This window comes from Procambarus clarkii, chromosome 10 (assembly GCF_040958095.1).
Source record: "Procambarus clarkii isolate CNS0578487 chromosome 10, FALCON_Pclarkii_2.0, whole genome shotgun sequence".
In the NCBI taxonomy this organism is placed as follows: domain Eukaryota; kingdom Metazoa; phylum Arthropoda; class Malacostraca; order Decapoda; family Cambaridae; genus Procambarus; species Procambarus clarkii.
In genome coordinates, this window is record NC_091159.1 from 24,439,225 (window position 1) to 24,454,335 (window position 15,111).

Consider the following 15,111-nt stretch of genomic DNA (forward strand, 5'->3'; position numbering starts at 1 on the left):
ATTTTTCACAGTTTTTCTTATAGAATGACAAAGGTTTCCATTACATTATATATGATTTGATTTTTTTTTAATGGGAGTTATAACAGAATTTTGATCTAACCTAACCTAACGTATCATAACATAATCTAACATAAGTCAGTATGTTCTTAATATAATATTCAGTGTGTGTGTGTGTACTCACCTAATTGTACTCACCTAATTGTGCTTGCGGGGGTTGAGCTTTGGCTCTTTGGTCCCGCCTCTCAACTGTCAATCAACTGGTGTACAGATTCCTGAGCCTACTGGGCTCTATCATATCTATATTTGAAACTGTGTATGGAGTCAGCCTCCACCACATCACTTCCTAATGCATTCCATTTATTAACTACTCTGACACTGAAAAAATTCTTTCTAACGTCTCTGTGGCTCATCTGGGTACTAAGTTTCCACCTGTGTCCCCTTGTTCGTGTCCCACCCGTGCTGAAGAGTTTGTCTTTGTCTTTGTGTGTGTGTGTGTGTGTGTGTGTTTAACACTGTACTGGTAATTTATGAAAGTAATATTTCCCTGGATTACAGCAGCCCGTAACATAACATACACACCAGGAGCTTTCTCAAAATTAATACAATATTGATGTTTTTATTATGCCAATATGAGTGGCACTTGCTACCAGTGCTGTGGTCTGGTGCACCTCAGCTTCCTCGCATTCATACAGCACTAGACCCATCCGTGTTTAGTACAGTACTGCTACTTCTTGACTACCTGCAACACTACCAGTTGAACACCTGATATTAATAAACAGGATACAAAAATACCAACCTTATCAACTTCGTATTATTCTGGTGTTAGATAATCAGAATTTCTTTGAGTATGATTCAGGGTGAAAATGACATTATTTTAATACAAAGAAATGTCATATCAGTCTAGTCAATGAAAACACTGTTTTGAGTGTCCTTAAGAAAATATAACAAAAACAATGTAATTTACCTTGGCAGCATTAAAACCACAATTTAGCAAACTAATAATTGGAAAATAAATATAAATAAATATAAATTATATATATATATATATATATATATATATATATATAATATTTTTTTTTAACATCCAAATACTGTACCTTAATTTAGTTTAATGTTGTATAATAAATACAGTATCAACAAAATATTAAAAGCTGGCATTAATCACCAATTCATAAACCTTACATTAGCACAATTTGTAATGATTCTGCCAAAAGAATGTGGAATCAATATTTAAATTTTTGTGCTTGACACAAGCAAACCCTTAACTAACATCCCATCGTATCAATCCTCACATAACCCACTACAACATCCTCCAGAGTGGTCGAATAATAATACTAATTTTAATTTTTGCATTCAATTTTACGTATTGCTTTCAAATAAGCATAATTTGCGGTTTCTAAGACACACTAAGTGAGGATTGGGAGGTAAATTGAGTTTATTTTGTTCAGTCCTTGCAATCTCAACTCGTGTTTCTATTGATAGAATCCAACACTTGACCAGAGTTTCACTCTTACTACCACATACACACGTAACTAAACTTTAAACAAATGAGTGTTCTAGCACCTGAATCATGCTGGCTGTGTCATCAAAATAGAACATTACAGACTTCACTTTTAAGTCATTGCTTATAAAGTTGTTATGGAGTGAAACTGTGCCAAAACTACCATTATGATAGCTAAATTTAAACTTTAATATCATGATGGCTAGATAATTATATACCATTACATGACACCTATTAAATGATTACCAAGTTTAGTAAGACAACTAGCTTATTTCACCTTGTATATCATGTCATCTATCAAATATTCAACTAGCATATTATAACAAGCTATTTTTCATTGGCTGTCATAGAAGTTAGCATATTTCAACTGATATATCATGACAACTAATTTTAAAGACGTGTTTCCTGATGGTTACCATATTATCCACCGGTGTAATATACAGTAACTAGCTAGACTTGATGATGTATACTGCAATATCTGGCCCATTCCCAATGTTCACACCATGGCAGCTAGTCAATCGGCAACTGATGTATCATGACACACAAACAATTTTCTACTGACAAGTTGTGACAGAAAACCTGCAATTAGTAAAGTAGCTAATATTTATGCATATTAATTATTATCTTTAATTTTGTGTTGTATGGTGCTCTGCTTTAATCATGCACAATAAATGGACTTCGAATTATCATACATTCTAATTCTGAAATTAGCCAAACTTGTTTTAAGCACCAAAATGTGCAAAATATAATTCCAAAGTCATATTATTTCTAGTAAATGCAATATATCTATTTTCTGATTCAACAACAAAGGTGAACTTTTTATCAAATGGGTTCACACTTTCCATGAATTCCTTTTTTTTTTTTAACAAATTCTCATAATGTAGCACAGTTTACTTACGTTTTAGGGGAAAACAAGACCAAAGATAATTGGAGGCAAAAATAGTGAACAAAACCTAAATACATTTTAATGAAGTAATAGATATGATCATTATTTAGTGCCAACTCTGACCTCTACAGAAGGAAGTGCTCAGGTCAACTGAGGGCTAGAGGTCATACGCTGCAAGTCTCAGTGTCCACTATTTTGTTAACCATTTTATTTCTATTTTGTTAACCATTTTATTTCTAATTTGTTAACCATTTTATTTCTATTTTGTTAACCATTTTATTCCTATTTTGTTAACCATTTTATTTCTATTTTGTTAACCATTTTATTTGTGTGATTTCACACCTCATTATGCGCACAGAACTTTAACACTGATATTATTTGTGTCCTTCATATAGTGAACAGGAGTAAACAAGTATAAATAGAAACAAATTAAATGTTGTCAAGTAACCATTCAATATTATAATAATTTTTATATTTGACTTTCCATAGAGTGCACAAAAGAAGAACACAATATAGGCAATCTCACATACCAACACTTAGCCTGAGTGAGTGAATGGGAAACGAGATTAAAATCAGCTGCCACAAGTGTCATACAATGACATGCTACTTTAATAGTCCTCTTGTTCTGTACATCAGCTATTTACAATATTAGGATGCACTGTACACTAAGGTTCTGATACTACTCTTTTTTTTTTTTGGTTGTAACTTCAACCATTGATGGTAGATTGGGGCTGATGGTATTAACATAAACACCTTGACTGCTAGATGGTCTTACAGTTATACGTAACTGCTAGGTGACAAATAAACCTAAAACTAACACTGCAGTTATAATTACTGGGCTGCAAGCCTTGTTATAATGACTACTACAAGGCAGTTTCAATATTGAAGTTATGAACAAGACAGTGATGATTAATGATAACAATGATGATTCTATGACCATTAGATGACATACAGTACAAGGGTTACATTTTAACAATTAAATAACTCCCCACCAGCACATAGTTTCTAACCACTGGGTGCTATACAACATCAGCAGAGTACTTTGAAACTGGATGACGCATTATCACTATGATGCTTCTGACCAATTAGGCATCCAGCATCAGTGTGATGCTTCTGACCAATTAGTGGCATCTAGCATCAGTGATGCATCTGACCATACAATGGCACTGTATAAGAGAAGTATTTCTTTCCACTGGGTGGCATACAGCACCAGCATTGAAGTCTGACCAATTGACAGCAGATGGGAACTAGTCTTACATGACTGTAATTGTGCACTTACACTTAAGGCAAGCAACTACGACCTACAGAAAGCATAAGAAGTGCTTGCGATAGAGTCCTCACTGTCACCCAAGGCATGCCAGCAACTTTATGCCACCTCACAACAATGGGTACAAGAAAAAAATATATTTTCTACAATTAATAGGGCAATAAGGAAGAAAAAATACGCGATTTACACAATAGCAAACCCGCCTATGGCCAGGTTCTACTGCAACTGCATGATGCCACTGATATTTTTTTTAAAGTATTGTACACACAAAAACACCACATCACTGTGTTTTAAAGGCATGGAAGTACTGTTTAGTTTTTTATGAATCATTATTTTTAATTTCTTTCATAATATTTCAACACTAAACTACTGTCATATTAATATATATATATATATATATATATATATATATATATATATATATATATATATATATATATATATATATATATATATATATATATATATATCTATATATATATGTACATTTGGTGTCTGGAATTGTCTCTTCACAGAGAAGTGGAGTAACTCAGGTAAACATATAATACTCTTCTTGTCACTTCTCACGTGTACGGCAATGTACACAGCCAAGAATCCAGAAACTTGTTTTGCCAAGAGTCACACATTTTCATACTAAGAATAAACACTAACCACACTTATGGCTACACTCTAAGCATCACCCTCAGTCACACTTCCAAGTTCTTGCTCTGTGTCTGAATGATGAATGGTTCGCTCCACATTCTTCGCAGATCACCCTGAAAGATAACCTCGATCAATATCATTTATAGCTTGTCAGCTGCTCGAAGCAACAGCCTGCTAGACCAAGTTATCACAAGACACCAGGATGGACTTGGGAAGAATAATTCTCAAAACCCACTTCAGGTATATCCAAGTAACTGCCCAATGTAATGACTAGCATTTAATTTGAATTAATTTCAATTTATTTTAACTTTATTAACACTAGCATTTTACATGAATGAACAGATTCATGCAAAATGCTAGTAGTATTAATAAAATAAACACACACATTAAGTTGAGAGATGGCATACTAAATGCAATAAAGTTAGAGATGTTTTTCAACTTATTGTCAATAAGTATAAGAAATGTTTCGGATTGATGAAGAAACCTGAAAATAATGCTTCAGAAAATGCTTTATCAACCAGGTTGTAACATCACTGTCAGAATTCCTTATCAGTGCATTTCAGTGTTTTCCTAATATATTCTTTACTTTATAACTAATGCTCCTACTCCTCTTTTTTTATTATCCCCTTTGTGATAGAACCAAATTAATTGACTGCAAAGCAAGACTGCGTCCAGCTTACCTTAAGGTATGCCATGGTGAGGAGAGGCAGTAGCGTAAAGGGTACCAAGTACAGCAGTGCTGGTTGTGCCGCCTTGAACACCTCTGACGACACGGTTGCCGTCAATAGCCCCAAGAAGTATCCAATTAAGGAACAATGGAAGTAACTGTGGAATAAAAAAGTAGCATGAGATTAGCTTTACCTATATTTCAGATAAAATTAGCTTTTCATACTTCAGATAAGATTATAATGAGCACAAATATGATGGAATTTACTTCTAGGTCACATGTAGGCACTAATGTAATGAATGTTTTCAATTTCCTATATTATTATGTTTTTTATTTCATTTTTAAGTCATTTATTACTTTTAAAAATATAGTTATCTTGTTTCTCGGCAAACCTATTGTCCATTTCGGTGGTTAATTTTTTACACTTGCAAAGCCACTAATATGCTTAAGTAGTTTTACAATTCATACATGTCACACGAATGTATACCAGTGGATAGCAACTGTCTGTTGTATAATGTATTTTAACACACCTTATTTTATTTAAATTTGAAGGAGGTGGTACTCCAGCCTCGGCAGATAACAGCTGAGCCTTCTTGTAGGCATCGTACCGTAAAACAAAACATAACAACAAGCCTGGCATTACCTGTGAATATATTAGAGGTTCTATGAGACATCATGAAGATAATTCTAGTCAAAAAATACATTTCAAGAAAACATTACTTAAAAATAGAACCAAAAACTGTATAAAAAAACTTAGGGACATATACACTGTACTAAACAATTATTTTATATACTATATACGTGTCCAAATATTATGGCAAAGTTCATATTTAAGAAAGGTGAATTAAATGGCATATAATGAGCTTACAATATCTCCCAGGCCAAGCATAGAGAAGTGGCCACTGTTGTGCATGGATGGGAAGACCAACTTGCCCGGGAGAGAGAGTTTGGGAGCCTCTCGTCCCATGTTGCCCAAATGAAGCTTACGAGCCATTACGCCCACTGGGTTGTCTGCTGGCCGAGTTGCTACCTATGAAATGTTATACCATGAAAATCAAGTAATATTGCTGAGGTAATTACATAAAGTTAAAATTGCATATTTTGCAGGGTGCTCTATTATCACCTTTCTTACAGGTCAACTCAAATAGATGGTGAATTCTTGGTGCCCATTGTATCAACAGCTGCCCCATTCAAAGCAACTCTCTCTGAAAAATTTAGTTGTAGAAATGGCTAACTACACAGCAACATAGAGAAAAACAACGGAAAAGGATCATGTGATTAATCTGAGAAGAGAAGGGGACATCCTTGAGTAAAACAAGCTCTGTTGAAGATCTTAAGAGGTTTCAGGTTGTTTCTAAAACAGAACCAGAGTAGAGTTCAAAGGTAGGAGATCATAGATGGACATATGCCAGACTATCAAATATGCACAGAAGTGCAATCACTGAGGAACAACAAATTACCTAAAGAAACTACAATACATGAATAGCTCCAAAAACATCGACAGATGTTCCTCCATCGCTGGAGGAATGACGGAGGAACATCAGAGGGAAGGGGTTCCCCAACCGAGAGGGAATATTTCCAACGAATGCAAGAGGGACGAAAGAACTGATGTTTCGACAATTAGCAGCGGAAGGGTAAACCCGAAATTTATCTGAAACACAAAAATGGTCAGAGACATCAAATAAATCACCCATCACATAGTAAAGTTAACATTAAAACATGGAACCCCCTGCATAAAGACAAATACCTAAAGGAACAACCAATCTCCCTTTACTGAATTGGCTTCTGCAGAGCTAGGATGTGTAAGGGTGACTCGTCATGTTTTATGTCAGGTCTACTTGCACCCCCCAACAGTGTTGTTATGACTTGTGCTTCCATCTAGTGACAGAAGATGTAGAAGCTAATTACTAACCATTATTTAGCAGAACAATATTTATTTTTTCTAGAAACTCCAATCACTACTTCCAGGAGGTGTTGAGTGTATTATTCTGTTGTATTGTATAATAGCAAGCAGCTATTCGATGATGATAAGACCCTTTTCAAAGATCTTTTCCATGGTAGGGAGATAGATCAATCATGGTGGGAGCATGTGTATTGTATCCTGGTTGGACCATGAGGCCCTGGTATGGGAAGTAACCGAGTAGCCTAGCTCAGAAAGATACTTTTAGGCTATCTTTTGCTGCTTTCAGGAATCAATGCCCCCCCCCCCCCCCCCCCCATGGTCCAATCCCTGACAAGATCTCAAGGTTTAACAGTTATCAGTGCTGAATTGAGTAGTGAGCATTTTAATAAGAATCTATATACTAAGTATTAAAGTTAAATACAATAAAGATGAGTATCAGAGTGATTACACACATGACAAATGGTAAGTGTTACATGATTTTAGAGGAAAAAGTTGGGTCTGACAAACTTAGCCAAGTTCTATGGGAGAGTCATCATAATACAATATAAGTGGGGCCAAGTGGAATGCATGAATGAAGGAATGTAGCAATTGATGTTTTTCCAAGGTTCTGTTCTCGATCCTCTGCTGTTTCTAATGTCAATGGTCTAATATATCTGTAGGGGAGAGTTCCCATGTCAATATTTACAGACAATGCAAAGTCAATGAAGAGAGAAAAGACTGAGGAGGATTCTGCATAAAGACATTAACAAGCTACAGTACTGGGCAGTAAGATGACTGCTAGAGTTCAACCATAGCAAATGCAAGGTAATGCTGATAAAGAAAGGAGAGAAGCCAAGTTACAAGAATCACATGTAAATATTTGAGACATGATACCAGCAATAATGCTAAGCACAAAAAGGATAATATCAGGAGTAGATGAATATCAATTCCTGTCAGCGGGCCGAAAGCTTTTCCTTCCCATAGCTCATGGAAAGCCTTATGCTAAAAGTTTTTCATGGAACACACCTAATTGGTCCACAACAAGGTCTTCAATTACTGCTGGTGTCAACAGTTAAGTATTGGTGCTCAGTCAATCTTTCCTGGGTTAACAGTCAAATCCAATATGCACTGCTATGCTGAATCCTTTCTAACAAATGAAGCATTGGCATGAGGTCCTTATCTCATGAACACAGAAAATTAGAAAACTCCAGAGGTTTATAACAAGGCTAGTGGCCAATATAAGACATCTAAGCCATGAAGAGAGGTTAAGGAAACTTGACCTACCAACCCTGGAGAGAGGACAATCAGAGAAAAATACGGTGCTACACATAAAATACAGAGAGAAGAGGGCAAGGTGGACAGATATTAACTTATAGGTTGCAACTGGTACTCCTCAAGCATGATACAGCATGATACAACAACAAAGTCCATATCCTGACTGGTGCTCCTCAATATTTTTACTTGTGGCTGTTTGAATTACTGTAGTCAGCATATGAAATATTGCACCAACAACAATAACAATTCTCTCTGGTACTAAAATATCCACAAGATAACAATATTATTATTATGCATAAAAGAACATGAAATTGAAGAATCTGGGACCATATGACTATCACTCGGAAGGAATGAACATACAACCAATTTTTTTTTTTTTTTTACATGTATTTACAATTTTACTTGAAGTTACCTGCTACTTTAAAACCATTACTTTTCTTTAATGTTATGATTAAAGAGAACATACAATTTAGAAAACTTGGTAAACATAATAATGCAACATCATGCAACATTAAGGAATGTTTTAATTTTTTCATATTTTTCACAATAATATATACTGTACGTGTATGTAAACATATTTTTTTATGTGGAGATAAGTATTTCAGAAAGCAGTGTAAAGGATAATATGGCAAAAACAAAAAATTACCATGACTGTCAAACAAAGAGAGATGAACAATGCTGTATACAGTGGAACCTCGGTTTTCGAAAGCCCGTTTTCAAATTTTTGGGTTCTCGAGCTCAATTTCTCCGCAAATTTGACTCGATATTTAAGGTTTGCCTCAGTGCTCAAGTTTGTTGATACACGTATGGGCCGACTTGGTGTGTGGTTCGCTTCAGTTTACACTGGAAAAAAGTTTACCAGTGTCTCCCGCCTAGTGACGATCGCACTTGAATTCTTTGTGAAGAATTTCATTTTTTGTGCTTTTTTTTTTTTTTCTGTTTCTGAACATAAAAGTTCTCATTATATATCACACCATGGGTTCCAAGAAAGCCAGTGGTAAAGTTCAACCTAAGAAAATAGTTGTGAGATGATAGAGGAAAAACAAGAGATCATTCATAGTGAGACAATGTGATGTCTCACTACAGACAAGTGTTAAAATGTAAGGAAAAACAAGTGTCTATAGACAGATTCTTAGTAAGACAAGCAAGTAGTGGGCCACAACCAGGTCCTAGTGGTATGCCTGCAAAAACGTGAGAGAGAGAGAGAGTACCCCAGAAATGCCATCACTGCTGTTATAATGGAAGGGGACTCCCCTTCCATACACCAACACCTCTCCTACTTCCCCCTTCCTGTCTTCCATACACCAACACGAGTCCTCAATAAGGGTAAGATATACTTATACATACTGTTGTACAAAGTATAAGTGGTAGTATGTATTAAATGTATTTTAAGTTAATATTTTTGGGCGTGTGAAACGGATTAATTTAATTTACATTATTTCTTATGGGAAAATTAATTTTGGTTTTCGAACCGTCTCTGGGACGGATTAAATTCGAAAACGGAGGTACCACTGTAAAGTATGTATATATTTTCACCGAACACGTGAGAGATATAGGATATAATTATGAGTGTAAACTTCATGATAAAACTAACATTGCACAAAAGAGCAGAAAATGATGGGCAACGCAAAATAGGAGCAAAATAATATTAACCATTTAAAGGGAAAATGCACTGCAAAAATACATTACAGTACTGTACTGTACTTCAGATGCTGATTGCAGCATAAGTATGGTAAGAACATATGAACAGCATTTACCGAGGCATGTCACCTTACCTTAACCATAACATTGGCATTAAACAGATACGATGAGAAAAATACCCAGAAGACATCGTACACAAGAAGGCCAGTCAAGAGCAGCGTGGACACCTTTAGACTTGGGAGACGGACAAACGCAATGAATGCCACACACAAGCCCATACCCATTGCTGAAAACATATAATAAAATATTGTTATTTATATAATTGTTGAATGATAAAAGAGGGGTTTTACAGGTAATGTAATAATCATGCAATAAGGTATGCCAAATGCCATAATTTGAAGAAAAGACAGCACAGATCAATTATTGAAAATTATGAAAATTTCTGAAGTGGATACAATTTAAGGTTACCCAACAATTAAGTAGGAAGGGATCTAGTGAGAGCTAAACTCAGACCAAAGTTTGTTTGTTACGCAAACAAACTAATTTGTTTGCTTAAATTTGGAATGCTTTATATTTCAGGAATAACAAATAATGTGCATTACTAATTCCTATATTATTAACATGAATGTAAATTTCTTTCAGGAAATTATCGATCATACATGCTTCTCTAAACACCGTGTGAGTAACTTGTGTGCATTACTGAATGCAGTTATTATATGGCAGTTCTGCTCAAGTGAAAACCAGTCTGCTAGATGTCTGACTGCTGATCTGCTGGAGGAGATAAAGCCTGGGAGGAGAACCAGGCTGGAGAAACAAGACAGGGATGCTGGGAGCCAGGGCTAAACCACATGCATGGGAGCCAACAAAATCATGCAGGCCAAAAGGCTATCTAACTTTGATAAGGGCAGCAAATCTGGATTGCAGGAAAAAAATATTCTATCTCCGACTTGCTCCATCCAGTCAAGCTGTAGCAAATCTATTGTAAATGCTTTAATGCCAAGAGATAGGGCCAAATTAGAGACAACTTGTACGGTAGTTGCCTATGGAGGCAGGCTGAACACTGAGCATGTCCAACAAAATGAGGCCATGTGCATCTCCCATTCCATCCCAATTGGTTGTATGTGAGAGAAGTCATTCATGTGCACAATTGATATGCCTTGACAATGAACTACTATGAAGATGAAATCTTGAGAAGCCAAGAGAGAGATTATGGCCAGAGTCCAGTGTCACAAGAAATCAGGAAAAGTTGAACCAAGTGCATCTGGGATGCTAAGCCCATATGAGAAATATACAATGCAACTCCATTAAACCATCATCATCTCCCTGATGCTGATGAATGTGTATATTAATGCCAGAGATCAACATCTCTAATTGAAATGATGAAGGCTGGAAACAAAGTCTGACTCCACAGCCCACACATCAGAGAAGAACTAGAGTGACAGAGTAGGACGCCATGAGACTGAACCCCTGAAAAGCTGAAGAAAAAATCACCAAAGCAGGAGACTTTTTGGGGCCAAATAGAAGCACACCTTATAAGCCTGGGCCTGGTTTATTCTTTGGTTATACTAACCAAAAGAACCATTTCAAGGAAGCAGCCTAGTCACAAGGGGCATGTAATCGATAGGTAGGCACTTACCAAAACAAGTACTGTACTGAACTGTACCAGTAAGGATAGGAAGAGACAAGCACTTGCACAAGATAAACCAAAAGCAAACAAAAGCAAGCCACATTTACACCCACAAGGAAATACCCAGTAGGAGAGAAATGCCACAAAATAATGTTTGAGACTACTGTATGTGTGTGTAGTTTCCATCTGTGTGCAAACAGAGCCCAGCACCCAGACTCAGGTCAGAATCAAAGTTCAAAGGCACCGGTAAGGTAGCAAAACTCAAGAGGTGGCAAATCCAGCAGAAGGCTATACAAACAGCAGTAGGTAAGATAATTCCAGGTGCTACAGGCTCTCAATAATTATACAGGGAAACAAACCCTGAAACAAGGCTGAAGCAGATAGCTATTGTATATCCAGAGATGAACAAACGACTGTTTAACAAACACCAAAGCATGGGACTCCAAGGACAGACATAAAAGTTGTAAAGAGCAACTAACCAATTTAACTAAATTGGTCTCTGCAGAGCAGAGTGCAAACATATGTGCTACTAATCAAAATGTGAGGATTGCTGGCTTCCCTGACTCTTTCGAAGGAGCTAATCCTACCAACAAGTGGTGGTTGACACATACTAATTAATAAACCAAGGTTAGCAGAGCAATAACTGGATTTCCTTAAGATTCCAAAGACCACTTGCAGGGAGGTATCGAGTGGATTGTTTCTGTTCTTTTGTCTTACAGCAAGAGGAGATCATTCATAGCCTACTGATTTTCCATTCTATTCCTGCCCTGTGAGAGAAAACCAATAAAACCAGACTATAGCCTGGTGTGCGAATTGTGCCATGTAGACATTGGCCAATAGAGACCATCCTAAAGACTAACTAAATAATTTGAGGCTAATAAGTAAATGTTGAAGATACATATTGATAAAGGAATTCTAATCAGAGAGAGATGGCTCATTACTGAGCATTCTAGATCTTATAGGACTGAACCCTTGGGAATATGCTTTGTATTCAGAATGACTTTAAACCTGATTAGTCCTTGTACATGAAACAGATATAATTTTTAGATTATGAACATTTAACTAGTTGGAGAGTTTTAAAATGATTATAAATACATACAATAACTGTTGATAAATGAAACAAAAACTTTCAAGAACATCAAAATGCTAAACCCGTGCTCCGTAGGCTTACATAATGTAACTATAATAATGTGTATAACTATACAGCTCTTTTGCCATGATGTTTATGGAGACCTTACACTGTATAAAGAGCATTCTCACCATCCATGAGCAGCCAATGGCCAGTCATAACCCAGATGCATACGATGGACACTGAAAGGCAGAACGCCATGATCTCTGCCCCAGTGAACCTTCCACACATGCCAAATGATATTCTGAAAAGAAAAGGTTTAAATTTTACAGACCTTTATAAAATAGAGATACAGTAGTAATTGTAATTAAAAAAACTTTAAGGTGTTCATAAATAACATCCAAATTGTTGAAAATCAGTAAGTTACTATAGAAAAAAAATGACTAAGCAGTAAAACAATTATGGCATCGAGTGTCATTCATCAACACAAAGAACATCTTTAAGATGCTTTGAAATACGATACTATAGTGGTACCTCGGAATACGAGTGTCCCTGTATACGAGTTTTTCGGAATACGAGCAGGATTTGCTCGGAAAATTTGCCTTGAAAGGCGAGGGTTGCCTTGGAAGACGAGGTGTTGATACATGTACAGGCCGACTAGCACGTGGTGGCACGGCGATTGCGCCTCAGTTTACCAGTACCTTGCGCCCAGTGACTATCCCACCTGAATTCTTCACAAGGATTTATGGTTTTTTGTCTGATTTTTGGCCATTTGAGCATAAAAGTTGTTATTATATATCTCGCCATGGGTCCCAAGAAAGCCAGTGGTAAGTTTCAACCTAAGAAAATAGTGCAGCGTTTCGGGCAATCGAGCGGCAACACTGAAAAGTGTATACTCATTTCACTGTCCTGACATTAATTTTCAATGTATGTATTTCATTTTTGTACCAATGTGTTCACAATAGAATGTTCTAGGAGAACATACATATAAAATGTCACCAAAGCATGAGTTAGACCAGCACCAAATAAAGAACTACGGTGATCACTAGCCGTGAGTGCCAAACAGCGACGAAATGTTGCTACTCTTTTCAGGGTTGTCAACTCCACACTTGTCCTACAGCGTTACATTTGGTATCATTGAGATCGCAATAAAATTCCCTACACAGACATATGCATATAAATGTAGAATCAATGTCGTAACCCACCCACAATAGTGTGGGAAGTGGCCGAAGTGTTACCCGTGACGGCACATCAGCGAAACCCCTATTGAAAAGTGTATATTCTTTTCACTGTTCTGACATTAATTTTCGATGTACGTATTTCATTTTTGTACCAATGTGTTCGTAATAGAACGTTCTAGAAGAACATAAGTATAAAATGTCACACAAGGATGCGTTAGACCGGCACTAAATAAAAAACACGTCGATTACACTTGTCATGTCAACAATACAATGGTCTTACCACGATGGTGCAATGCTATGCCATTCTCCCAAATAGGCAATGCAGCTATTAGAGAAAATGGAAATTTCTTGGCGAACATTTTCAAACTAATCCCAAAGTCGATCGCATAACAAATAGAGTTTATAGAAATATTTTTTCTTGTGACTCGTGAGCGAGTCCGCTGTGCGACCTCAACACAAAAAGTGGTAACGCTCTCGAGCGCCGTGATAACGCTAAAGTGTTAAGAAAATGTGTGAAGTATGGGAAGAATTGCAAACTTTTGTTGAAAAAACTCACCCAGATAAAGCTGTAGCAAGCCGTTGCATTGACCTTTTAAATGACAATGTGATGTCTTACTACAGACAAGTGTTAAAATGTAGGGAAAAACAAGTGTCTTTAGACAGATTCCTAGTAAGACAAGCAAGTCCTAGTGGTATGCAGGCAAAACGTGCCAGTGTGTGCACACCAGTGAAGTCCTCACTGCCTGATGTTATAATGGAAGGGGACTCCACTTCCAAACAGTAACACCTCTTCTCCTCCTCACCATCTTCCATACCCCCAACAGCAGTCATCAGCAAGGTAAGTATTAACTTGAACATAGTTTTGTAGGTTTATTTAGATGAATTAGGTATAAAATTTAGTTTGAAATAAGGTTTTTGGGTAGTCAAGGAACGGATTAATTCATTTCCCATTATTTCTTATGGGGAAATTAGCTTCGGATTACGAGTTTTCGGAATACGAGCTGTCTCCAGGAACGGATTAAACTCTTAAACTGAGGTACCACTGTATCTTGCTTAATTAATGAAATTACTTCTTCAATTGCTTAACAAATATAACATGGGAAAGGCAAATAAATTATGAGAAAACAAAAAAAAAAAAAAGAAAAAATGAGAGAAAAGGTGATCACTAATATAATTACCATCAGCTTCTGTTTGGGTTTGAAGAATATGAATCTCTTGTTACTAGTAATTACTTTTTACACAAAGTTCATGGTGTGTGTACAGAGGAACCATTTATGGCTGAAAGTGTAACAAGTGTGTATAAGTAGGGAGGAAGTGTTTGTGTGTGTGTAGATACAGAATGAGAACTATATTTGTGGTCTCCCAGCTTCCTTATTATCTATTTCATAATTTTTTAAATTTTGTTATGGTTTTGGTATCTACAATCTTTTCATTTAATGTATGTATACCACTCATCTACTATTCTGTTCACAA

At 36.3% G+C, this 15,111-nt stretch overlaps 1 protein-coding gene across 8 annotated transcripts in view; it reads right to left on the reverse strand.

Annotated features, from left to right (window-relative positions):
* Positions 1 to 797: 797 nt before the first annotated feature.
* SppL (signal peptide peptidase-like protein) overlaps positions 798 to 15,111 on the reverse strand; it is a 115,276-nt gene continuing 100,962 nt past the window's right edge. For all 8 annotated transcript variants that reach the window (XM_069321756.1, XM_069321757.1, XM_045727965.2 and 5 more), the window contains 6 exons: positions 12,649 to 12,761; positions 9,896 to 10,047; positions 5,832 to 5,993; positions 5,494 to 5,606; positions 4,977 to 5,121; positions 798 to 4,409 (listed from right to left, as the gene is read on the reverse strand). In XM_069321756.1, the coding sequence (XP_069177857.1) occupies positions 4,341 to 4,409; positions 4,977 to 5,121; positions 5,494 to 5,606; positions 5,832 to 5,993; positions 9,896 to 10,047; positions 12,649 to 12,761 (754 nt within the window). In that variant the 3' untranslated portion in view covers positions 798 to 4,340. The remainder of the gene's footprint in view (positions 4,410 to 4,976; positions 5,122 to 5,493; positions 5,607 to 5,831; positions 5,994 to 9,895; positions 10,048 to 12,648; positions 12,762 to 15,111) is intronic.